This window comes from Larimichthys crocea, chromosome XXIV, assembly GCF_000972845.2.
Source record: "Larimichthys crocea isolate SSNF chromosome XXIV, L_crocea_2.0, whole genome shotgun sequence".
Classification (NCBI taxonomy): Eukaryota; Metazoa; Chordata; class Actinopteri; family Sciaenidae; genus Larimichthys; species Larimichthys crocea.
The window spans coordinates 5,975,008-6,001,207 of NC_040034.1; the positions used below are offsets into that span (position 1 = coordinate 5,975,008).

A 26,200-nucleotide genomic window follows, 5' to 3' on the forward strand; every position below is an offset into this window, starting at 1 on the left:
GGGGGTGGCTATAACTGTTTTTAAATTAATTTCTGGGCACCTGCTGGCTGCTTGCTCTACTGAAGCCACATTACAATATTATAAGTCTACAGAATTAGTATAATCAGCCAAAGTAGGAAACCTTCTTCACCATCATTAGAGGTCAGTTATAAACTGAGTAGTACCTAAACGATGACGATAACCTGGTCATGGTTCAGCCTACAGTTTTAAAAAATGCAGCCATGGGACGGGAGCTTACAGGACATTTGGATAAACCATTAGAAAGTCTTTTTTGTTATTAAATTTGAAACATTTCAAATTCTGACACTCATACTTCTTTCTGAGGTTTACCACGACGAGCACAGAAATCCTGGATGTTTGCTGCCTGAGGGGTCTTGCAGATCGAATTCTTACTGTTCATAACACAGTAAGTGACCCGAGAAAACACGTCAAGTTGCCTCAGACTTCTACAAACAACTTTAAAATCAGTGTAAAGGCAATTCTGAGACTTCTTTCCAAATAAATGGCTTGATGACACGTTAAGGCCACTGTGAGCAAAGAGAGATTAAATCATCTCTGTTTTGTGTTTCAAAGTTGGTCGTGTCATTTTCTGAACTCATCCGAAACGTTTCAGTCTCTTCAAAATGGCTGCCTGACTGCTCCCACGAGTGGGCGAGGCTTCGGCACATGCAGCGGACACGCCCCCACAGTCCCAGAGCTGAGCTGCTCATTTTTACCTGATTTTGACACCTAATTTCAAAAACTTGTCGATATTTCCAATCATTCAAATTTGGCTGGGTGGTTAATAACACTTTCTTCTTTGGTCTGACAAACTAAAAACACATTTATTCTAACTAACTTTTCATGAAACCCACTCAACACACACACACACCATGAGCAAGTATAGGAACAAATTTATTTCAATTTAAAACAGATACCTTGTCATTATGTTTCTCTCTTAGAAGGCGGCAATGATCATAAGTCATGTTCATGTTTGAATGAGGATCAGGCAACAGTGGTTGAAACAAATACATGAAACACATAAAAATAAAAATATGGCAAGAGTTATGTAAATCAATAAAATCGATAATAACCAACTGATTGAACCCCCTTCATTAAGGGCTCTGCTTCAATGAAAACATCAAAGCCCTCACTTCCAACACAAAATAAACAGCACATGCAATTATAATTACAGTTTCTTAAAAAACAGCAGATTATCTTTTAAATCTTCAATCTTAAATACAGAATAAAGTCTTTGTGTGTACTTAATCATCTATCCTTTTAGTCTCCGGTGTGTTTTTATTTAAAAAGGGCGACCATCTCAGGTGGTGGTCCTTTCGATGATGACCACAGCGTTGGCACTTAGAGAGAGCCTGGCTCTAGAGAGAGTGGGGTTGGCACACTCAGTATAATACATCATTTACAGTTGGTTTACATACAAAATGAAGAAAAAAGAAAAACAAACAAACAGCATTTTATACACCACTACACAATTGACCTTCAGGTTTCATTGGAGTGAGGAAAAAAATTAATCAAGTGGTCCTAAATAATAGTGTTCTGGTAATGTTTTCTTATCACGGAGGAAATGAAACAAGGTTTAAGCTTTGAATATGCACCAAGTCCGCGCCGACGCCCGACAGTTTGATTCCGCTCACTTCTAACAAGACCCCCCCACAACAAGGTGGGGACGTCGCACGACGGCCACACACACAAAAGAAGTCACCGAGCGTGCTCCGAAAACCTTAAAAGGAGGGACCCCGCAAACACCACGTGTCAGTATTCAAGGCGATGAAAGGCAATAAATAAGCGCCACAGTGAAAAACCCAATCCAGTCTTTCCACTGCTTACTGCTCGAAAACGGACAAGAATGAAAGAACGAGAAGGAGATTTCATCCGACACTGCCCTCCAACTCTTTCCAACTCATATGTTGAGATCAAATGTGTTAAAAAAAACAAAAAAAAAAACACACATTGTGCAACACAGGGCCGCTAACACACTACCAAACCCACACTAACAGCCAGTCAGCCCTTCACCATGTGCCAGAGTTGTAGTGTCAAGTCTTTTATAATACAACATGGAAGTGAGCTGCACTCAACACATGGTAAATCTTAAAAACACAACTACTGATAAATACTTGGGTATCCATACTGGTAATTCCATATAAATACTGGCATCCAGACCTCTCTTTACGACAACAGTCTAACGTTTGGCTGTCTGCTGTCTTCCACGGTTTCAGCAAACACAATGGCAGTTAAGGACCACACTGGCATTTAAAAAAAAAAATTATTGTATATATTTTAGCCTCATTAATGTAAGTGTTCAAACTTTACATCATTGCTTCACATTTTTGAAGCATACTTTAGAGTTTTCAGATTGATTCCCTAAGTGTTTGGCATCCTTTGGTTTCCACGTTTTAGTGATTTAACGCAGCTGAGAACACGGAGTGATGAAAATCATCTTAGGTGTGAGGGTGCTCTGATTAGATTAGATATGCTGCCGACACTGACGTTATTTAGTGATCAGGTGTTGGATCTTTCTTAGTGGTATTATAAAGTGTAGTGTTCATTCTGTCAGTTAGATTAATTCAGTACCTCTGACTCAGTTTTTAGTGTTAAGAGTATTAGAACTTATTTAGTTGGATTTGTCCTCTAATGTTTGTCTTTTTTTTAGGTTCTGTGGTTGCAAGAACAAAAGTGCACATTAAGAAAATAGACTAAATGCCCACTGTGGTGTGGAGCATCTCTGAGAATCAAGTTTGAAGTCCCTGCAAGTTACAATTCAAACGTCACTGGCGTGAATGGGAAACCAACGGCTTGCGTGCTGAAGTAGGAAATCAATTTAAAAACCAGTAATAAAGTGAGAGATTTGTAGTCAATGGGTTAAACATGCAAAGCCACACGCATGGTCATTACTTGGCTATCAGCTATAAGTCAAATACTTGGGGGGGGGACATGCAATACTTGTCCTGGTAGTAGTAGTAGTAGTGTCTTTTAGTGATTAGTGTTTCTATACTGCATGAAGTATTACAGGTAACACTGTGATACCAATGCAAACAAACAAGTAGTGAAGGTCAGAGAGCCAGATACTGGGTCCGCTTAATTCACACGCACACAAAAAAAGGGAAATACATACAAAGAGAAACTGCTTAGTGTTGGTAAACTCTCTACACACACGCCTTACATTTGCATTAACGTCCTGCCTGTACTTCTTATAGCACATACTGCAAGTAATCTCCATTTCTAAACAAGGATTAGTAGTGGATGACTTGGTTCACTGTGGTCCTGCACTCCCACTCCCACTCCCCGCCGTCTGATGCCTGATGCACTGTGATAGCCCTTAATGAGGATGAAGGATAAGTCACCTGTAGAAAAGGTCAAAGACCAAAAAAGTATATCTGCACTTCACTGGCACTAATCAAAGCAAGCCTCAAAAAACTGGAAATTAACGAATGCAAAAAAAAAAAAAGGAAAAGAAAACGACAACAGATTTTTTTTTTCTCCCCTGTGTTAAATTACAAATAGCAAGCATGGACCGCGTGGGTCTTCAATCACTGATAAAAAAGTCCACCTACGTTTCGTACTGTACATTTTTCTAGGTATGCGTTACAGCGCTGCGTCTATAAACCGAGAGGAAATACGAGTTTCTTCTTCATTAAAAAAAAACAAACAAATGAAACAAAACAAACGTGAGGGCTCCTAAAGAAAAAAAACAAACAAACAGTATTATCATGGATGCAGATGTGATGGCAAGTACAACTGGAAATGTCTCAATAAGAAATAGAAAGCAGAGATAAAGTCCTTACTATACCAGACATTCGTTTTTTTTGTTTTGTTTTTTTTGTTTTTTGTTTTTTTTTACAGCAGTTCAGACTCAAGTAGGCTCCGGCATGAGAAAAGGAGCACTTCAAAAACATGACAGAATCAAAAGCAGTCAAATTATCAACACCTTCAAACCTGGTCCATAAATTAGATAAATTAAAAAAAAAAAAAAAAATCTATTATTACTCTTAAAATCATCTTGTCACCATACTGTGAAGATTTTTTAAACCAGCCCTAGTTAGTTATACTCTGGAGCCAGAGCTGTCTGCAGTAGTGTGGAGTCGAGAGGAACCTCTTTATCTCTGACTTAATGCTCCTTCGCCCTTCGCTTCCTCAACACCGCTTGAGCTCTGTGTAGTCCTAATAATCAAGTGAACAAAAAAATAAAAAATAAAAATCCATAATCACAGTATCACTACTACCATAAATTCAAAACTGTATGCTAATGAAAGAAGTTGATACTTTTTTTGTGTTGTTTTTTTTTTTGCCAAAGATGGTGTACCACAGAGCGTTTTTTTGTTTTTTTTTTGTACAGGAGTGTTTTGTGTATATGTATTTACAAACAAATATACACAAACAACGTTTGCAGACTTCAGAGTGCGTTTTTCTGTGAAAGGTTCGTAGCCCCCCCTCCCCATTTTCCTCCCACCACTCGACGGCAAGCAATCTTTATATAAACAAAGTGACTATACAGTAAAAAAAAGAGAAAAGAATAAAGTAAACAGAAGCACCTCCTGATGTCACCCTCAGGAAGTGTGTCTGATTGGACGGCTGACACAGGTTTGATGTCACTGCGTGAGTTTCATCCACACCCGAGGGGAGGGGGGAGGCCTGGAGGATGCGGGCACGTTTACGCTTACAAGCTTTTATTTTGTCGAATAAGCTACTTCTGCAGCTGTGCTCCGATAAACACTGATGACATCACTCTTCATCCCACTCTCTTCCCCCCGCTCCTCCCTCCACATATGTTTCCACCAATCAGAGCAGAGCCTGTTGCTCAAAAAATAAAAATAAAGCAGGGAGCTCTCACCCGCAGCTAGTGTTTTGTAATAAGGGGGTGACAGGTTATCAGTGGAGCCAGATGTTGTGACGGGGTTGTCACATGGAAGATTGTCCCTGCGAGTCCATACAGCAAACATCTGGGAGGAGGGAAGCGATGTGATTAACTTAAAAAAAAGATAAAACACAAATCTCACAGAAACCTTTAAAGGATACTTAATTTCTGGTTGCTTCTTCTTCTTTTGTTTTTTTTTTGTTTCGTTTTTTTAGACGTCTTTGTTTTGCAAAGTTTAAAAGTTTTTATAGATTTTCTTACCACTTCTTATCACCGTTCCTTTTAGCCGTTATTTGTTAAATAGAAGTAGACGTTAGCAACAAATTTCTATCATTAAAAACATTTTAAAAATCTAAGCAACGAACAGATTTTGATTAGCTATGTCTTGCCCTCTCGTGCTTTTTGTCTTAAGTGTGTTTACATATGCATTTACTTCATAGTATATATTTCTAGTTGTTGTTTTGTTTTTTTCCTCTCTGTGATTGTGACGCTCACACTGGTGGGTACATTCATCGATGCGAAGTGGAGACAGAATCCTCGGCCCCGTCCCCCCCTTTGTGTCCGACCTCACTTCCAGTCCAAAACGCTCTGTCCCGAGAGGCATGATGCCGCTGGCTGGGTCCTCGGTTGGTTTCAGGAGATAACAGTAATATTTTGCTTTCCTTCCACGCTGACGGGAGCTCCGAGAGGACACGATGGAGGATCTGATCTCGCACCTCTTGAGGGTCAACTCCGGAGAGGGCCAAAAAAAAAGAAAAGAAAAGGGGGGTGGGGGTTTGATGCTGCTATTCACCAAAACACAGCTCCTCGCTAGTCAATGCTGCCCCAAATATACACGCACGCACACACACACAAACACACATACAACAAAGTCCCCTTCAGTCACTGTACAGCCCGTGTGAAAGGTTTGTGTGCCAGATGAAATGTGCCAGAGCCAGCAGCCGAAAAGAGGGGAGGGGGCCAAATCTGACACGTGGAGCAGCTTTGGGGGGAGCGAGGACTCTGACACAACAAGCTGCCGAGCGAAGGAGGAAGAGAGGGCGAGCTTTGGTGAAAAGAGGAGGGACGGCGTTCGCAGGTGGGACGATTTGTGAATGTACTGGAAAAAACAAACGGTTCTATTAGTGTGTGTGTGTGTGTGTGTGTGTGTGTGTCTGTGTGTGTGAGAGAGAGAGCCGGCATGATGTGCTGTGTAATGCATGTGGAGTCGAGCGCACACACTCCCAAAAGAGGTGCCTTTGTGCAGAGGGGAGGAGATGCGCGTCGTACGGGGGGGGAGCCCTCACACCAGATTGTACTCTTTGAGATTGAGCTGTAGGATGGTGTCTTTGACAGCTGCAAACACAAAGCGGATGTTCTCAGTGTCCGTGGCACAAGTGAAGTGAGAGTAGATGATCTTGTCGCTGTCTGGGTTTAAGTCCACAAACATCTTGAGGATGAACTCCCGCGCCGCCTGTGCATCTCTCTGAGGACCTGAGATTCAGAAACACAGACAAGCACAGGCATTTAAAAGACAGTCATTCAGAGGGAGCATGTCAGTGTGGGAAACAGATGTATTCCCTTTCTTTGATACGACTGTCATAACTGCAGAATACTCAATACCTCTTTTACTACCACAACAAAAAGACGACACAGTCTTGGGCACACAAGATAGAAAACACAGTTGCCGGTACAGCAAGTCACTGAAGACAAATCAAGGACTAGCTGCAGTGTTTCCCACAGCATGACAGGGTAACTGTGGTGGTGATTACATTGAATACATTACCCAATTCTCGTCTAGTGGCAACCTCTGGTGCTGGGAAAGGAAGCCGCAGAAGTGCTTAAAAACTCCTTGAGAATTCCTTGAGCACCTCCTGAATATCGTGGAAATCATTTCCGGGAGACGTTGGAATCCCATTTATTTTTAAGGTTTATTGTTACACTGTAAAATATCCTCCCTCTACTGCATATATTGCAAAATTTCTGTCTGTCAGCCAAAATGCTGTTCCCTATTCCCTTGAATCTGTGTCCATATCACACTGTTACACAATCAGCGTTATACTGGGACAAACGAATTGATACCGTGGTTAGATAATCGACGGGGGTTTCCTGGAATGTTCTCTTTCTAGATCTCAGATCTCAGTCATAATCAATTTGAGACACTGTTTTGACTGTTGAATAACACATTCATTTATATGAGGGGGTGACTTCCAACTGTACATTGCTGGATTAGCAATGTCAAAAAAATTAGTCAGCACGCAAACACACCGACGTATAGGTGATCTCACCATCAAACTCAGGGAAATAGTCCACCAAGTGTGAGTAGGCGATCTTCTCCTCGAGCAGGTCCTTCTTGTTCAGGAAGAGGATGACGGAGGAGTTTTGAAACCAGGGGTAGGTAATGATAGTCCTGAACAGGGCTTTACTCTCCTCCATACGGTTCTGGTGCAGAGAGAGCAGGGGGAACAGAAGAGTCACGTTGTTTAGTTTCAAGCACCCGGTTGAGATGTATGCATCTCACTACACATAAAGGCCGAAATGTTACACGCCTTGTGTGTGGGCACAATATCGACCTACCTCGTTGTCCGACTCCACCAGGACCTGGTCGTACTCACTCAGCGCCACGAGAAACATAATGGAGGTGACATTCTCGAAGCAGTGAATCCACTTCCTCCTCTCTGACCTCTGACCCCCTACGTCCACCATCCTGATGGCAGGACGGAGGTGAAGATGATGGGAAGCAAGTGAAAGAAGCGAGGAGGAGGAAAAACACATTATCTCATAGTTGTTTAATAAACAGACGGCGCTCAGTGTTTAAGAAATGATTAATGTCCTGGAACGGCCTTAAGGACAGTACTTTGTTTTTTTAAAGGTCTTGAATCCATCACGATAACTGCTGGCACCAAGAAAGCTTGTTTAATCTTTAACAATACAAATGTACTGACTGCTTTGTGCAAAAAAAAAAAAAGGTCTGTATAGCAGAACTATAACAGAGGAACTTTTTTTTTTTCTGTGCAGATTTGTCCTAAAGATATTCTCTGGTGTACATCTTGCTTAAACATTTTCAGCACATGACCCAAATAAAGATATAGTCTCATCCTGGGACCCACGATAACATATTTTTACTATCATTTATTTTGGGTCCTGATCATTTGTTTGAAAAAAAAAAGAAAAGAGGCAATTATTCTGCAGTCCTTATTAACTGAAAAAACAACAAACACGTGATGGATTCAAGGATTAAGCAATTGTTGGGAGTTTTGCAGAGAGCGGAAACATGCAGATCTAAAAAGGATAGTTCAGGTATTTAAAGTGGGGTCACATCAGGTACTTATGCATAGTTGGTGTATCACCTATGTTGAGTTTAAGCATACAAATGTTGGAAATTTCTGCGGTTAATGCCAAAGATAAAGGCTGTCTGACGTCAAGGTGAAGCCGCGTTGTACCGTACTCTGCCGATCCCGTCCACAGCAGTGCTCCTTGTACGGAGGATCTCTGTCCAAATTGGGGACCATGCTGACTACCATCTACTGTAGGTAATGTACCGACTATGCATAAGTAACTCATACAACTGCACTTCAAAGATACCCAAGACAGATCTAGGATCAGTTGTTAAACTAATGCCACTCAGTTTAGGAAAAGTCACAATTTGTTTTAGTTCTACTGCGTCTGTTATTTGGAGCTTCGAGGCAGATGATGAATGAGAATCTGATCGGTACAAATAAAGGTTCACTTTCACAGCTAAACGGGTTTTATCTGTAGGAGTTTGCATAATAGCCCTCTTCCTGCCCCCATCTCAGAATACTGTGTGTGCTTAGAACAAGCGATTATTCTCAAATCAATGTACAACTAGAATTACGGGTGTGACTCAACTTTTTATAGTTTAAGATAGAAGCTGTCATACACAGGTAACTCTGTGTCAGTGGGAAATACAAATATCTTACAAGTATTCTTAAATTCAGTGGCATTCATCTTATTATACAAGCAGCCGACGTGACATCTGATACTAGATCAGCCTGTGCTTCTGTGTATGTGATACAGTGAAAGTGGAGGGTCCTAACGCATTAATTTCTCTACCAGACAGCTTTCTCAGCCTTCCCTAGTGTGTGTGTGATAAAGCACCACACAAAAGTTGAAGCTTTTAAACGCACTCGGAGAAGACAAACGAGGAAACCGTGAAATGAAGGACAAAAAGATAGAGGACAGGCAGAGGACAGGAGGCAGGAGCTGACATGTTTTTGAAAGACACGAGGGGCACCTGTGACGGTGGGATCATTTTTACGGCAGAAGGACGTCTCCTATGTGACCTAATGAGAGGCTACAAGCTCAGAAAATCGCATCTCAAGAAGTATGACATCTAAGAGATGGACTAACACAACTAACTGGGCAAAAACTTGACTTTAGCACAGAGACCTGTTCATGAAGAGCAATGCTGGCTCAGATACTGACTGATACATGTGTGGATCCTCAGAAGGTTTCCTGAGATTCTCCTTGACAAGGTCACCCTTCACTCGTCAGGGAGTTTAGGTCCCAGTTTCATTAAGCCTTCATTTGTGACAACCGATTCTCTAAAATCTTTCCTGTCAGGCACCTTTGATGTCAAGCTACTATATAAATAGCCCGAGTACAATTTAATTCTAAACTCTGGTCCACCTCTGGATGCACAGGTGCGAGCCTCCAGACCAGGTGCAGCGTGGTCTCCGAGAAAAGCTGCACAAGTCTGGCATGATTCATAATGCAAGGCTGCCCCCTGGTGGTGGCCCAGTCCACCGTGGTCCACAGAGACCCAGGGCCAATATAGGCCCTGCAGGACCTGCTGCCCAAAAATAACATTCCTCCACCGCGGAGAGGACGACCTCGTTTCTTCTGCCAGCCGGAGAGGAAAGGAGGAGAGGAGGAGGAAGAGAGGAGGTGACCCATTTACAGAGACCGGGCACCAGTATGTAGGACTTTGTGTTTATAAGGGGGGGTTGTATTATGTGTGGTACGATTGCTGCTGGTAACAAGAGGTAAAAGAAAGTGTAGGGCTATGAGGAGGCTGTTCATTTCTTTGATTGGTCAAGTGTCATGAATTAAAGTCACAGGTTAAATGAGGGAGGACAAAAAAAAAAGAAAAAAAAGAAACATGGTTTATTTGGGGGCTTTGGACAAAAACACACGATAACATATGGGTTAATGGAGCCACGACATAAACAAGGAGGGAGGGACTGAGCCAAAACAGGCATCGTTTCTACCTGAAAATGATGCTTTGCAAGTCGAATGGGTACTCTATGATTCCTGTGGTGGGGATGCGCACCCTGAGCACATCCTGCTGAGTGGGAAGATAGTTGGAATCTGCAATACGATCCAGATCGGAAAGATAACTACAGGCAGGCCAGTCGGTGGAAGGGGAGAGGGGGGGAGAAAAAAGGAGAGATAAAGAGAAAAAGAGACGGGAAAACAGTTATATAAAGCGTGACAGGCAATTACCGCAACCCCCCCCTTCCCCAGCCACGGCCGCCCCACTGCCATTCCAGGAAGTGTGGATCAGTCCTGTTGAGGAAAGCGTCACAGAAAAGACCACGTCTCAGGAAAACAAGAAGGTGTTAGTCAGTGTCACTGCTCCACCAACACTCTCCCATCCATAAACCATGGAGGACTTTTGAGATTAGCTGTTAACTTGCATCTGTGGCTCTGAGTTGGACTCTCTCTTTTTTTTTTAAACTGGCAACAATTTGCAGTGAGGTCAAGTAGGTTGCGGATTATGTTGCAGACAGTGAGGTGGCATCAGTGACAGTAGCAGCAGTGACTTCAGCAGCGGAGACAGCAGCACCTGGATGAGATAAAGAAGGTTCGGACACGTATGCTATCAAGGACGACGACTGGAAATATATTAAATATGAAAAAGGGAAATTAAATTTTAAAATGGCCTCGCTGATTTTGTAACGAATCTTTGACATCACTGTCTAATCCTTCTTCATCTGGTTGGTGACTGCTCCCCACATGCTTCAGTGCAGCATATCTCTTTAGTTTTTTTCCTGGAGCCAGAATCTCAGCACAATTCTGAACACAAACCACTGATATCTAATCAGGTTAACCGATGTGGCCCTCAGGCTCATTTGATCTCAAATACAACGTAATCTTTATTTCTCTCCATAGAACAACTGGGTCTATTCAAGACGAATTGGCTCTGGCTAAGCAACATGTGCTTCCACCATAGTAATGAGAGTTTGTAATTCTGTTGTAATTGTGGGCTACTGAGACACACACATCCTCGTTTGTTAACATCCTGGTAAGTCATCAGTGGTTTCTGTCCTCTAGCTACGGTGATGCTGCTGCAGTCCTGGTGCCAGAGCGGTACCTGAAGATGACGTTCTCCAGGTCAAACGGGTACTCTATTATACCCGTGGTGGGAACACGGACCCTCAGCACATCCTGCTGGGTGGGAACGTATCCCTCCGCAGTCACACGGTCTATATCGCTAAGGTAACTGGAGATATACATCACAACAGTGTGGATAACATATTCAATTGTTTACTTATCTCTCTCAATCACACACAAAAAAAGACATGTGTTCCTAAACATAGCAAGCACACCTGCTTATACGCTGACTTAAGGTGTAGTACATCAAGTCCACAACCAGGGGGCACTAGAAAGGGAGTCAAGAGCCTTTGGCCATTTAGCCTGGGGTCACATATTATCACAATGTACGGTAATTGTGGCAAACAGGAGGCAGATACATTTGCTACAACAACACTGTGCAAACAGTAGCAGTGTGTTCTATCATGTGGCAACACTGGCATTTACACGCAGCTTAACTAAAGATACAATGCTAATCTGTGGAATGATTTGTTTATTATTATCGGAGTATTTTCATACTTAAGAGCCTTTTTTTTAAATACACATGGTGTTGTCAAAGGCAGGATTGTGCCTTCAAGTGTCTGTTCTGCTCCATTAGCCGGTTAAGATCATTTCACCCAGTCCCCTCTGTTGTTAGCACTCCCAATGACACATTGCACTACCAACAAATTGTCTAATAGTTGGTTATTGTCCACCGTGGATGTTTATCTGCAGTGTATGATGATGTTAAACACCAAACAGAGGCTCCTGCACACGTGTGGCTTGTGTGTTTTTTCATACGAGATTGCCAGATTGTGAAATAGGCCGTGGATTTTTTAAATTTGTGTCACGTGTGGACAAAAGGCTAAAGTGCCGCCCTGCCCTGCATAGGTTACGAAACACACACACATGCCGCTAACCACACACACCCAAACACTCGCTAATTACTCTGAACCCTGTTGTCTTGATTTATGGCGACAACTCTCTGCCACACAGATGAGATTTAAAGATTCAGGATCATAATCAAATCATAAAATATCTGATAAAAGAAGAGCACAGGGTTGTTAAGGGTTGATAAATATGTATCCCGAACCAGCATCGCAGACATACGCTCAGAAAAAAAAAATGACATAAGCGCACGTTGTGTCACAGACAGTCACACAAATACCATTCTTAAAATTTCAGACAGACATCATACCTGATGAGACACAAACACACACAGACGTACTATTTAGTGGAGTCAGAGAGCTGGTACTCTCTGCGGCGGTCATAGGCCTCCTGGATCCCTGGGTCTGCCCACAGGGTTTTGATAGCCGTGATGTAAGGTTGGTCGAAGCCATTGATCTTCTCGATGTCCACCTCCTTCACGAGCATGGCATTAGACTGAAAATACGACAGAAAGGTGTGATAAAGAGCCGGGACACAGCAGTGAGAGGGAGGCGGCAGGGCAAACAGAAACACACTCAAGTTACTCATTTCTTGAAATTTACAGCTGATGATATTTGAGATATCTGTAGGTCTTCTGCTTGGACCTGGTGGCTGACCCCAACCGCCCACATATCCAAACTTATTTCAAAGATTATGTTGCTGCTAGACAAACGCATCAGTGCTTCTTGTGCACCTCGAGATGTTTCCCAGGGAACGACCTAAAAACAGTTGATCTAAATCTTAAATATGAAGAGGTTGTAAGTTGATAATAGAGCAGCTGACAGACTTTATAGAGTGCCTTAAGAAGAAAGGAATACCCAAATGACAGACACTATATATATATATATATATACCCTCCCCATCTATTTAAGGCTTTCATAACTGTAATTTGATAAGATACGTGGGCTATAAATTAAGCTATTTCTCACCTTTAAAGCTTAACTTCTGAAATGTATTAGGACACACCATAAACATAACCGATGTCACACTAGACAACCGGGTTTTAAACTGATCATAAAACAATTCTTTGACAATATTTGTGGCCCTAAATTACACCGTGCCAGGCATTTTTTTTTATGTAACGTGACAACTGTTTGCCACAATATCCTTCTTACTGCAGACGAGAAAGTCTAAATACCGGTCCTTGGTGAAGGAGTGTGCCGCTGGATTTCTGTCCTACCGAGTAGCGGACTACATTCACCTTCATCCCAGGTGTAAATCAGTCCTCAATTAGAGGTTCACAATAAAAGACCAGCAGGGCTCTGAGGACTGGAATTGAGAACTACTGTAGCATACAATAATAGACTATAATTATGTAGTCGTATTGTTCCCACATCACTGCTAACTAGTTCACTTTCAGTCGTTTGAATGTATTAAAAAAGGCACATCTATGTACAAATAGCTACTAACAGTCGAGGACTAAAAGAGTCTGGCTGCGGCTCATGGCCTATTTCTGATTGTGAATGCATCCTGTTCCCATGGCGTAACATTACTATATGAATACTTGAACACGTCGCACCTTTAAAAAGCATCAAAAGGAACTTGTGTGTGTCGGTCCTTACCCGGTTCTGTTCAAACTTGTAGGGGATCTTAAGGGTCTCGGTGGCACGGATCATGGACTGCATGGAGGTGAAGATGTTTTGGTAAACGAGCCGTATGAAGCCTCGCTTATCTTCGTCTGAGTACCCGGCTCCATGGATGATCCTCATCTGCTTGATGAAGGTGCTCTTGCCGCTTTCTCCCGTACCTGAACAGGACATGGGAGGTTAGAGAGAGGGAGCGCATGCGGCAAAGTGTCGAGATGGCACATTCAATATATCAACTGTGTTGGACAAAAAAAAGGGAGATCGTTCAAACCAAAGCATTCTGGTAAGACGTGCAGTTTTCAGTATTATTTGCCTTACAGTCTACAAGTACAGTTCTGTTACATTCATTCATCAAGGATGCCAGGAAAGTAAGAGTAAGGAGTGTTTTTTTCTGCCTCAGAGAAAGAGATGGAGTTCAGAGAAAACATCTAAAGAATGATGGCATTCTTCATAAACATACAGGATCAAGTCCCGGGCCGCTTTCCAATTACAGTCATGCATCTGTGTGCCGAGAAGAGGGATCAAAGTTCAACGAGCAACCATCTTTTTCTGTAACAGTGACCCGGACTGCTTCATGGTAATTCTGGATTTTTATATGACATCACAGCAATGCGATTGTGTCATTTTGCCTTTATCAATAAGCCATCTGTAACAGCCCCTAGCTGTCAATCAAAGCAGCCACGCTGTTAATTCTGCATAACTTTAAGCCTTAATATAATTTGAACAGGTGAGTTCTATAAAAATTCACCCTCAGTACAGTTGTCATGAACAAGGAAATTAGCTACAGAGACCAAAACTGTTTTTTGTACCAGGCTGTAAACATGTTTATTTCTGCTGTGAAGTTAATATGGAGGCTTATGGAGTTTGAAATGTTATGTGAGTTGCAATTTTTAGCACTTCCGCACTTCATTCATTTCAAAGCCACGGAGCTAATCGCTTGCTTATCACACAATGAGAATAGAGAAAGTTGACCGACGAGACAAGGCTGAAAGATCTGCTGTGTGTACTTAACAATATTTCAGATTTAAACATAATCAATGTTCCACTGGAGGCTTCTATCGCACTTTAATTTAATGAGTTGTCGAGTAACGTTATCGTCACTTCAGCCGTCTTTCCTCTGCTCGGCGTGTTTTACAAGGCTTGACAAATCTAGATTTACTAATTCTACACTGTGATAGAGATTATATTTCATATTGCCCACTCCCATTAGGTGCCTGTTTCCATATCCTCCAATCAACAAGCCAAAGCTGTGACCCGGGACAGACGCTTCATTTAAAAAGGCAAAAAATTACTAAAAGACTTTGAAGCTGGTTAAAGAGATCCACGAACGTGCTGCTGTCTGTTTATCTGATGTTCAGCTAGGCAGATCAGCACAAATGAAGCCAGGGTAATTATTCAGTTAACGTGGCCGTACACGTTACCAAATTCCAACTTGATTGAACCGGTTGCGGGTGCGTTCTGTCATGCGCGTTATCGCACGGTTTGGACGGAGAACAGATCAAACTTGTTTTCAGGGAGAGTGAGAAGGAGTGGGGAGTGTGTGTTAATTTAAGCTAATTTAGTGAAGATGATCAAGACAACTTGTTTTAAAGATCTAACACTAAACCGCCTCTGCCAGGAGGTGACGGCAGGGGTCGTTGTCAAAAAGGCTGCATTCCTTCAGTGATCCTCCTCTGCCCTCCTGAGTCCATATCTGGCTGTGAGATCAGCGCAATTTTTCAAGTGGTGTCCAGTTTCCAGATTTACACATATGGTAAGAAGCCCAAGAAAAGGCTTTGGATTAAAAGCCCTTTATAAATGAAAAAAAAAAGAAAAAGCACCAAACCCTGCTTGATTTCAGCGAGAGGGTGGGGAAAAATCTGTGTAATGAGTTTTTAAGCTTTTTAAGACCTACAGTGATTGCCAAATAAAGCCCCCCCACCTCCCCCTTCTAGTTGTTGAGGGGTCTGTTAGGCCTAACCCACATTTCACGCTTGCTTTCTATGTTCTGCAAGCCCAGAAACACCACCCTCAGGCCACACACACACACACACACACATACACAAAGAGCTGATGGCATTTCAGTCCTCGGTGAAATCAAAAGAGATCCAGCACATCTATAATATCTGCAAAACTGAAAGGGAAAGACGAGGAGGGAAAAAAACAAAAAAAACAACACACACTCATCTCACCACCACCTACATTCAAGGTTTTTGAAGAGCAGCCATATTTCCGTTACCATAGCAACCCCTCCTCTGTCTCCCTCTCTTTTTTCGTTCCTGTTTTTTTTTCCCTTTAACCCCTCCCATCCGCCCCTTCTCTCTCTCTCCCTCTCTCTCTCTCTCTCTCTCCTCTCTTTCGTAGCAGACAGTAAATATATCTGTGAACCCCTCAGGCTCGCTCTGTGCTCTCTTCATCTTTTGGCGTACCACAGAGAAGGGCCTTGGCTCCACGGAGAAGTCTTTGAGAGAAGGTGGGGGGGGGGTTAAAAAAAAAAAAAAGCTGGTCTGAGGTCAGTACCAGGGGGTTCCTAACACCAAGGACTGTAAAAATGTTGGTGAGAGATAGCAGCTTCTCCACTGATGCAGGAAGAAACGCCTTAATCTCAGATAGAAAATCTGGGTTTTCAACACTGTGTCCATCTTCTCTCCCGACAAAACAGCTTTGGAGACAGAACAGAAACTAGACCTTTAGAGTTTCTCCTGCATGATTCAGTGCTTTTTGCTGCATGCTGCAGCCTACGAAATAAAAAAATAAATAAAAAACTGTGATTGTCCAGTTAACAAAACGAGCACAGAGAGTGCATTCTTTGTGTCGGGCTGCGGCATTAGTGTCCTTAGTGACTGCTTCAGCGAAGGAGCGAGAGAGGATCGCTCTCTCCGGCTTGATGTCTGATTTATTTCTCGTGACCCCCCGTCACAAGATCTCCCTCCGCTCTGTTCTCTTAACTGTCGTGTCCCTCTTTCACCAGACGACACACTACGAGCCTCTGTCTTCTCCCCCCCACGCCCCTCCTCTCCAGATTGTACCACCACCACCAGCCACAACCATTTGCATGCCCTCACCAGCTTCTCCCCCACAAATACACTCACTCACACTCTCTCTCTACTGTCCTTCCTTCCTCCTCCTCCTTTTTCGACACAACCCCTCCTAACCTCCCCTCTCTCCCTTTAGGCTAGAAATATGCCTCTCCATTCTCATCCCTCTCTGTCAAGAATTTTGGATATTCATAACTAGAATCCATCCATTCTTTTTTGGTAATGACCTAGAAAAAGGAGGTCACCTTTTAATAGAGCGCGCACACACACACTACTTGGGTTTGATAACGCTTTCTGTTCCAGGTAGCTACGAGTGTGTGAGAGAGGAAAAGACAAGAGAAAGAGGGAGAGAGAAAGAGAAAGGGAGAGAGAGCCCCAGTGCAACAGTGCAAGATATGCTACACAACCCACACACCGACGCTGGTCTTTTGCGGAGCTGGTGTGTTTCTTGGAACAGAAAGTCTCGGGGTAACCCGACAACAATGAGCAGAAAATTAAAAATGTGCGCTGAATGGGCCAAATTAGGAAGAACTGGTGAAATGAAAGCAGTATGTAAATAGCAACAGCTATCCACCAAACACCACACCTGTGTCCTGCGTTGCCAGGCTAGCTTTCGTAATCCATTACATAATGCGACTGATGTCAGCCTGTGACACAACACCTGATGGACTTGACACATAGGTTGTCAGTCTATCTGGTTATGTGTGTGTGTGTGTGTTGTAGGGTTTGCTCTGTTTACACTGTCTGCTCATATCCTACAATTCTTCCATCAGGCTTCACATGCAGGCATGGGCGGCCACTAAAGGCCTCGTGCACGAGCCTCCCGGTCTAACCCTCAGGCTTCCCCTCCGTGCAAATGTCTGTCGCAGCTTTCCATGAACAAGAGAGGTGGAGGATTAACCGGCATCGCGGTTAACCTGCATGCAAATACACGCAAATGTAACAGTGCATTGGTATGAACAGTGTTTGCTTATCTGGTTGTTGTTTTTTTTAAAGTGTCCTTTCAGGCGGTGCATGGTAATCCAATCTCAGCAGAGAGAGGGGAGATTTGCATAGACACAGCAGAGGTTAAAGTACTATGAAAACCTCAAACTTGGCACGAGGCAGGTGTTAGCCTTTTTTTTAAATCAGCGTCCTGGAAAGATACTGTATGAATCAGGCAGTCACAAGGCTAACCGAAATGTAGCGTGGGTCTAAATCTTTCACTGAATTCATCTTGGAGACTGGCCTCTTTCAGGCGTACAAAGGAAAGGGATTGAGCCAAGGCAGCCTGGAGCTACACAACACACACACCAGCTGCCTAACCAACTGTGGACACACACGGATCCTGTGGTCAACCTCAAGGCATGGATGTTACCTTCGCTGCGATGGCCCATTTTCTTTTCCCTTTTTTCCCCTGCAACGGCCCGGGCAATGCAGCAAAGGACTCCAGCCGAACACACACACACACACACAAAGACAAAGGAAAGAAGACTCTCTCAGTCCTGTTGCAGCTTTCCAACATGTGTTGCTTGCTGTCAGGATGTAGCCACAACACTACGGCTTTGTGCTGATGTCTCTGCATGTGCTGAGTGCTCCTTGTGTGTGTGTGAGAGAGAGGGAGCTGTAAATTGAATATACATGCTATAACACACACACACACACACACGACCACCTTAGGGAGGCTTTGTCTGTTCACCAGCGAGTATGCATCGAGTGCTGTTCTGGTCGAGTGGGTGTGGGTGAGCGAAAAAGAAAAAAAGAAATCAAATACAGGCTTTATAAAAGATTTGGAGCAAGCAGCAGTATTTTAGTCTGCAATACACACACACACACACAGCTACCAACTTAAAAACAGCCAAATCCTAGATGTTGACATTATTTCTTAAGCCGCGGCACCTTTTTTTAGGAAATCTCACCATGGAGATTCTGCAAGATAACATCGCTCCGTGTCCGCACCACACGGTTTAATCACGCATGTACGCATGCGTCACGCTGATGTCCGAAGCGTAAGCATCGTCTCAGCGTTCCGGATCGAACCCGAATCAGAAAGATGAAGTGACGGGAGTTGAAACGGGTGCGATCACAGAGAGACGTGTGGGCTTTACTGTACACGGCAGCTGGTGGGAGTAAAAAGGAACGAACATGCCACCCTGTCAGCACAGAGAGAGAGAGAGAAAGAGAGAGGACCGGACGATACTGGCAGTGAACAGAGCGGCAGGCCATGTCCGCCCCCTGTCCTGTCTGGGGACTGGGGTAGCAAGTAGCGGTATGTGGGACAGTCACCATCTAGCCTCATTCACCCCCGTATCTCCAGAGGACCAGCCATGACCCCATTTAAGAATGTATGTGCGTGTATGTGTGCGTGTGTGTTCATCTGTACACTAGTGAGCAATATAAGAGTAAAAGACATCGTGTCATAGAGCACTAGTGAGCAATATAAGAGTAAAAGACATCGTGTCATAGAGAGAGACAAAGTGTGTGTGTGTGTGTGTGTGTGTGTGTGTGTGTGTGTGTAAGGCTGGCTGAGGTCTGAACATTTACTCAAAGTCTGGATGGACGTATCAGCTATGTGTACTCCAAGATTAACGTATGACCTGGAATGAGATCAAGACATTTAAAATATGTGCAGTCCAATATTATAAATAACCCTATTTAAACCGCTGGTTATTAAATTAAGTGAGATAGATATTACTTTAAACCTACTGCGAGCAGCTTCAAGACACGATCCCATACGTGGTCCGACATACGGCACCTCGAGCACCACGCTAGTGTATCCATAACAAGACGTTTCTAAACCAACTCGAGTACGGCACAAAGCGTTTGGAGACGTGACCACACAGGCTCTCAAACCTGCTCGTCACCATGATGAAACCTAAAGAAATCGGCACGCACGGATTCTCCCATAAATGCAATTTTCGGGTCTTTTGAACTACAACAGAAGATCAGATGAATAAAATTCATTCTAGTTTCCTAAAAGTTTCACCAAACACTACTAATCGTTGGGGCATCTTAAAGGCCTCGGGCCTCCCCCCCTCAAAATATATCATTTTTATTCATTCTTCAAGTACAAAATATATCATATCCAACCACATACAGAGTTGGCCTTGGCTGTCATATACAATGGGCACAGATATTTTAATACGCAAAACTCAAAAACAAACTGTTGCACGACAAAGCCAGCACATATTTAGTCCCAGCATAGATTAAGACGTTAAATACAAAACATGTCATGAGCTCTTCAACAAGGTGCACACATCCAATCAGGAATCAGGGTTTAAAAAGGTGTCGACTGTCGATTGTTTAATAAAAAAGGCCTTCGATGACCCCAAAATATCATTTATTCTTATAAAAAGAAGAGTGCTGAAGATTCCCGTTTCCAGATGGAAAAGTGTTTGGCCTTAAATATACTTGGAGAGTAGCTTCAGGCAACACTTGCAGTAGAGACTTTCTTTTTAGCAGAAGTAGTATTAGTAGTTGTATCATTTTTGTCTGCCCTACTAGAGAAAATGAGACCAGAGAGAACATATTCATGTTCATTTAAAATCTTACTGAACGATGATCACGAGCAAACATTTCCATTCACGGCCACGTGTGCTCTGAAAGCTACAATTTGGTTGTCCGGTTTTCTGGCGTTGTATCAGTGCAGAAGACCAAGACATTCTGGTCTTTTTTCCATAAACTATATTGGGAATAAGTGACAGGTAAGTGTGCTGAGGTTGGGCCGTTACATTGGCTGATATGAGCTTGTTTATATATTATTGCTGATGCATATATACACAGATAAGAAACAAGACACTGCAGTACAGAATCTGTAAGAACGCCTTGCTAAGTTCATCTCTTGATCACAATTTCTTAATAACCTTATTTAGGAAATCTTATCTTAAATTCTTAGGGTATTAAATACGTTTATATAAATCTATAAACCGGCCAATATATCATTATCAGACTTTCTAAACTCCTCATATATTGCAAAAGGACAGTCTGATAATGATTTCCATATTTAAAAAAATGCAAGATCTGACCAGGATGTTCAGTGATAACTCCGACCGTCCACATAACTCCACATTCACTGGCATTCACTCACACACACATAACCACTGAGGAGTAGAGCTTGAACATCCCTATTGCCATATATGATCAAAATAAGACGGCTTGGCAAGAGAAGGAAGGTCAGCAATAAACATCTGAGCCTAACCCCCTGATCCTCTTCCTGGTTCAATCACACGGTTCTCTCTGAAGGATGTCTTAACCTGGTAACGAGACATGCTGCTGAGACGGGGAGGATCAAGCAGAACAATCCAGTCAGCGAGTGACTTGGCAAGCGGCTGTGCGTCAAACCTCCGGTCTGGGATGGTGTGTTACCAAGTTATCCACAACATTTCATCCGTTGAGCCAACTTCTGCCCCAGTCTCTGTCTTAAAGACCGTGCTGACATGTTCTCTGATGGCCAAAAATGCCTTTGACGTCAGAGGGATTTTTTTTTTTTTTACTAATCACCAGACATTCTCCTCCTCATATTTCATGAAAAAAAAAAAAGCCAACACCAACTTGTACGCCGACAGCTCGGCAGGAAGCTTATAGTTTACCTTGGTCAGCACTTTGGGTAACCCGAAAAAGCGTTTGCCCTTCCATCTCACTTTACTGACCGTTCGCTCTCTCGCTCCAGCAGTTAATTTACCCGACGCAGCAAAAGGCCACAGCTCCTGGCCCACTGTGTTTTGACCAAGTAGAGGCAAACCACTGGTCTGTGGGAGCAGGAAGCTGGTGGTATGGCCTGATATGGCCCTCAGTGACAGGCATCCAGACTGTGGGCACTGCTGCAAAACCCTGGCAGAGTTGTTATTTTCTGACCAAGTGGCTAAAGCTTCGGAGGTTGTTACAGCGTTTACCTACAAAACTACCCTCGCCGTATTCTTAGTTTGGAAGCTTCGTGCCTGTGTCTGGCATAAAAATTAAACCAAACCTTATAACTCTTGTCGAGACATAACTATTTTGGCAAAGGCCATAATGTTAACCATGCCAGGAAGGGAAGAGGCACACAGAGGGAGGGCGGACCTGAATTAGTGTGAGAAAAACACTTTGTTTGCTACAATGCTACAAGCAGCAATGACGGTAGGTCTTGAATCAATCTGGAGCTCAAACATTTAGCAGGTCAGTCAGTCAAACAGCAGCTATTTTCATAAATCAACATCATGTAAGTGATATGTCAAGAAAAAAAGTGGCAAAAACTCTGATCACCGTAGACAGATTCTCTTTGCATTCTGGACTTATGGGAGGGCTAAAGCACAAATCTTGGGAAGTTCTTCAAGTAATTTCTGTGTCTAATCTAATGCAAGTGAGGATTTTTTAAATTATTGACGACAAGCCGAAACACTAGCAGTTGCTAGAGTTTTGACCGCTCCAAATCATCGATTAATCTGCCCATTATTACTTTTATTAGTCTATAAAAATCTATTTAAAATGATATAAAAGCTGCAACTCGTCACTGCAGACCCTAACTGGCATTTGTGCATGATAAATGACTTAAATTATGAATATGATGATCAGAATTGTTGCAGAATCATTTAACTTTGACAAACTAATCAGTTAATGGTTTCATTCTGCAACAAATCCGTCCGATGTGAGCTGAATTATGATACCCTAAAAACAAGTCACATGCCTCCGCTGTAAAATAATTTGGCACTAAAGCAACGGCGGTCCGCAGTAAAACATTATGTACTCAACTAAAACTGAGAATATTCGGCCTGAAGGAGCTGTTGTCTACGTCGCATTGAGCCTCCCCTGAAAAGTACAAGCTACCCCTCCTGTGCGTAGCAGAGCGAACTGCAGGGTAGCTAATGACAGAACAACTCCCACAACATTCGACTGAGATGAATAAACGTCAAGTGCTCGATGTGCAGCTCAATATCACTTTGCCTCCTCTTTAAAAAAAACACACTTGATGGAACTCGGTGGTGGTTGAACGTTCAGAAACAGAGGTCGTCTTCTTCCTCCAGTGAGGTGAGGAGAGGCAGAGTTGCCACGGGCCTGAGAATAATGCCGGGGGGGGTAATAGGAGTCAGTGACATCTCAAAGTCTGAGCAGCGGATGTGTTTAACCAAGCCTATTAAGACCTGCACTAATCCTGCCTTACACATCCTTATCCGGGCGTCCACTGACAGCCTTAACTCACACCGGATGGGCCACTTACACCACGACTGATTTCGCACTCTGACACTTTGATAAGTTCTTTCATTTTCGCTGTGAATGTCAGAGACACACTAGAAATACTCCTGGAATCTGTCAGTCAACCCATCCCTTCATTGATCATCCGGCGAGAGAAAGACGATTGCAGCACGCACACACACACACACACGCAAACCATTTCAAAGCTGCGACACAAAAAAACCCAAACACCCCTGTTGACCCGCTCACCTTGGCCACCAGGTAGAAACGTGTGCAAACGAGCAGGTTTATTTGAATGTATGACAGAACAGAAGATGTCCCGTCGACGGCACGGCTCTAGTGTGGCCTACTTCTCCGAGCTGAGGTATTCAGCGGGGAAATGAAAGGAGACACACATGTCAAATAACCAGGGCTGCTTTAGGTGGGCGAGAAATGGGAGCAAACGTTTTCGAACTAAGCATGCAACCTAGATAATTCTAATTGTCCTAAAAATGGACCTTTTTTTCTCCTCTTCCTCTTTCCAAGGAGCTTCCACGCTTATCTGTCGTTTTAAAGTGTCTGCCAGGTCACATCGTGCGCACGTACTTAAAAGTTTGGCCTGTTGGAAGATGCAAAAAGCACACACACACACACACACAGAAAAATACAGTTTTCTGAAAGCAACGCAAAAGCACATTTGTGATAGAACGTAGCCTATTGTTCCCTCTTTGTGTCCACAGAACTATGAATCAATGCGGCGCAGAGCAACTTATTCAACAGCAGCTCCCACCTGCCCACACACCAGCTGTAAAAATAGCTAACCTACTCAGCTAGACTACAGGATGAGGGGGCAAAATCCCTCAGTATCGGTGTCCTCTGGAAGAGGGGGTAGATCTGTGACGCCCGTGCGGGGACTCATAATTAAGAGGAATTGATAAATTAATAAAACTGGCAACTGAAGCCTCATCCAGATGTACAAATATTATGCAACCTGGTGAAAGCAACAAAAGCTGCTGCTGCTGCTTCTTCCATTACCAAGTGACCATCTTCACCAGCTAACTAACTCACTAACTAACAAACCACAGTGGCACTTTTGAAGCTGGATTAGCTTTTAGGGTCAATAATGTCAAACCTGAACCCATTGACAAGCATGTGGTTAGCCTGCAAAACATCTCCAGTTAACTGCACACACACACACACCAAGGCGAAATGCACACGGCTACGGATAAATACAGACAGTGTAAAAAATAAATAAATAAATAAAAAAAAAGCTGCTTGTTGCAGATGTTACCCAGACAAGCCTGTTAAGCACTTTTAACACAACAAAGCTCACAGACTTAGCCACGCATTTAGGATATTATGAGCCATAATGTTCCTCACTCCGACACCAGGCGTCCAGCTAGCTCAACCCTCAACTAGCAAGCATTATCTGCTAGCATTACCAACAAGGCCCCAGGAAGGAGGTTTAAGGTTTTCTCCACCACATAACACGTTTTAAAATAAAAAATAAAAAAATGTATTTAAAAAAAAATTGATGCCACATACCGAGGAGAAGTAATTTCAGCTCTCTCCTGGAGTCTCGCTTGTCTCGGCGGAGTTGTTTGTCAATTTCTGCATTGATTCGTTTCGACTCCTTCGCCTCTTCGCTCAGGCAGCAAGCCATCATGGACTCCAGAGTCATCCCCTCTGCTTTTGGCAGCCCAGTTTAGACGCTTTCCCGACGGCTTCAGCTTATCCTGAATCTCGGCCCCCTCTCACCTTACCCCACCCCCCACCTTACCCCTTTACTCTCTCCTCCGGTAACTCGCTTCGATCACAAGCGAGTAGGTAAGGTAGGTAGGTAGGTAGGTAGGTAGGTGGTCTGTCAGGCTATGCTGGACGGATGGATGGATGGACGGACGGGACTTTGGGGGTGGGTGGTGGGTAGGTCGGGGGAAGGAAGGAGGGAGGGAGAGACTAAGCTAGGGGCCTCGCTGTCAAGTTGTCCCCCCTAGCCGAGAGCAACTGCGACTTCACCCGGGTGTTCTACGGGGCAAATCACGGGGAGGATTCGGACAAGGGGTGAGGGAGTCAGGAGGAGGGAGGAGGACGGTGTAAGGCCTCCCCCGAGATGCTCTTGCCTTAAAAAAATAAAATACAGCTAAAATAGCCACTTAAATACCTGCTTTATATCATCAAACTCCCTCCTCTCCTGTCTCCTGTCACCGTTTGGTCCAATCTTATCCAAGTCAAAGCTGCAGTGTCGCGACATCCAAAACCGCCCGTTAACGGTTGATATCTGTGCCAGTCCCCAACGTTAGCTCGCTAGTTTCACGCTAAAAAAATAAAAATAAATAAATAAATAAAAAAACTAGTAGTCCTCGCTTTAGTGAGCTAACATAACTTATGGTTATTGCACTAAATCCACGCCGCAGCGATGCGTCCGTTCACTAAGTAACTACATTTAAAAAAAAAAAAGAAAAAGGAAAAAAAAAAGCGAACGTTGGGTTTTTAAATTTAAATTTAAACACGTAACGGCTACCAACGGCTAGCTCGCGCCGCTAAGCTCGCCTTTAAAAACAACGCCTCGGCTCAAACGTTGAGTCGAGCCCCGCAGTGATTGAAGCGGCGAGCTGGCTCGAAGGAATTTGTCCGCCTGTAAAGCTAACGATAGCAGGGCAGCACCCCCATCACACCCTGACTCATTTCGACGGTTAAAAAATGTAGATATATATAACAGGTTGTTACACGGTTGCCGCCGCCGCCGCCCTGAAAACAACAAGAGGGGGTCCGTGTCGGACCGGTTGCCAGGAATGTATTCGCCCCGCAAACAGCTGGCTTTTTCGGGAGGAGGGTAAGAGCTCGTCGCTGCCTGGAACAAGGTCGGCGCACGCATACATACACACACATACACACACCACACAGCACTAGCAGCAGTCTGATACCAAGCAAAAAAAAAAAAAAAGGAGGAGGAGATACTGTGGTGGTGGTGTTGTTGAGTGACAGACGGAGAATTGCGTGAAACAGGTTTGTGACAGACCAATTGAATGAACGAGGCGGGTCCTCGGGGTGGGCGCACAAGTTAGGTCGATGAGAACATGCAACAACCCCCCACACCCACCTCCAAATATGTATCATTAAGAGAGATATGCATGAATTAGGAATGCAATTCATGCTGCGCAATATTCTGATTTCTCACAGGGTGGTACCTTATCATCAGGGCACAGGACAGTTCAATAACTTCATCAATAACCTGCAGTGTATATAAGGCAAGCAGCAGCAGACAAGACAGAAGACAAATTACTAGCGACGATTGTGGTGGACGTGTGCCGTGATAGCAGTGACATCTTCTGGCCTTAGATCACACTTGCATATAACATCTGTTCACACCAGCACAGCGTTCATTCAATAAGTGCAGG

At 43.6% G+C, this 26,200-nt stretch overlaps 1 protein-coding gene across 3 annotated transcripts; it reads right to left on the reverse strand.

Moving 5' to 3' along the window:
- Window positions 1–875: 875 nt before the first annotated feature.
- On the reverse strand, window positions 876–25,108 carry gna11b (guanine nucleotide binding protein (G protein), alpha 11b (Gq class)). 3 transcript variants are annotated; one of them, XM_010740484.3, is made up of 7 exons: window positions 24,348–24,483; window positions 13,636–13,820; window positions 12,375–12,529; window positions 10,063–10,191; window positions 7,409–7,538; window positions 7,120–7,273; window positions 876–6,325 (listed from the first exon to the last, which is right to left on the reverse strand). In XM_010740484.3, the coding sequence occupies exons 1-7, from the start codon at window positions 24,481–24,483 to the stop codon at window positions 6,135–6,137; spliced, it is 1,080 nt and encodes a 359-aa protein (XP_010738786.1). In that variant the 3' UTR covers window positions 876–6,134. The 3 variants fall into 3 exon arrangements, with proteins under 3 accessions (XP_010738786.1, XP_027130336.1, XP_010738787.1); XM_027274535.1 differs by lacking the exon at window positions 24,348–24,483 and adding an exon at window positions 24,964–25,108 and having other exon boundaries at window positions 877–6,325; XM_010740485.3 differs by lacking the exon at window positions 10,063–10,191 and adding an exon at window positions 11,169–11,297 and having other exon boundaries at window positions 6,135–6,325.
- Between the last annotated feature and the right edge of the window lie 1,092 nt (window positions 25,109–26,200).

Excerpts from the sequence above, each read along its gene's own strand:
- gna11b (XM_010740484.3), bottom strand. The coding sequence starts at position 24,483 with ATGACTCTGGAGTCCATGATGGCTTGCTGCCTGAGCGAAGAGGCGAAG. Across the intron at positions 13,821-24,347 it reads GCTGAAATTACTTCTCCTCG|GTACGGGAGAAAGCGGCAAG; the intron begins GTATGTGGCATC and ends TGTCCTGTTCAG. Across the intron at positions 10,192-12,374 it reads CTCTCTGACTCCACTAAATA|TTATCTTTCCGATCTGGATC; the intron begins GTACGTCTGTGT and ends GCCTGCCTGTAG.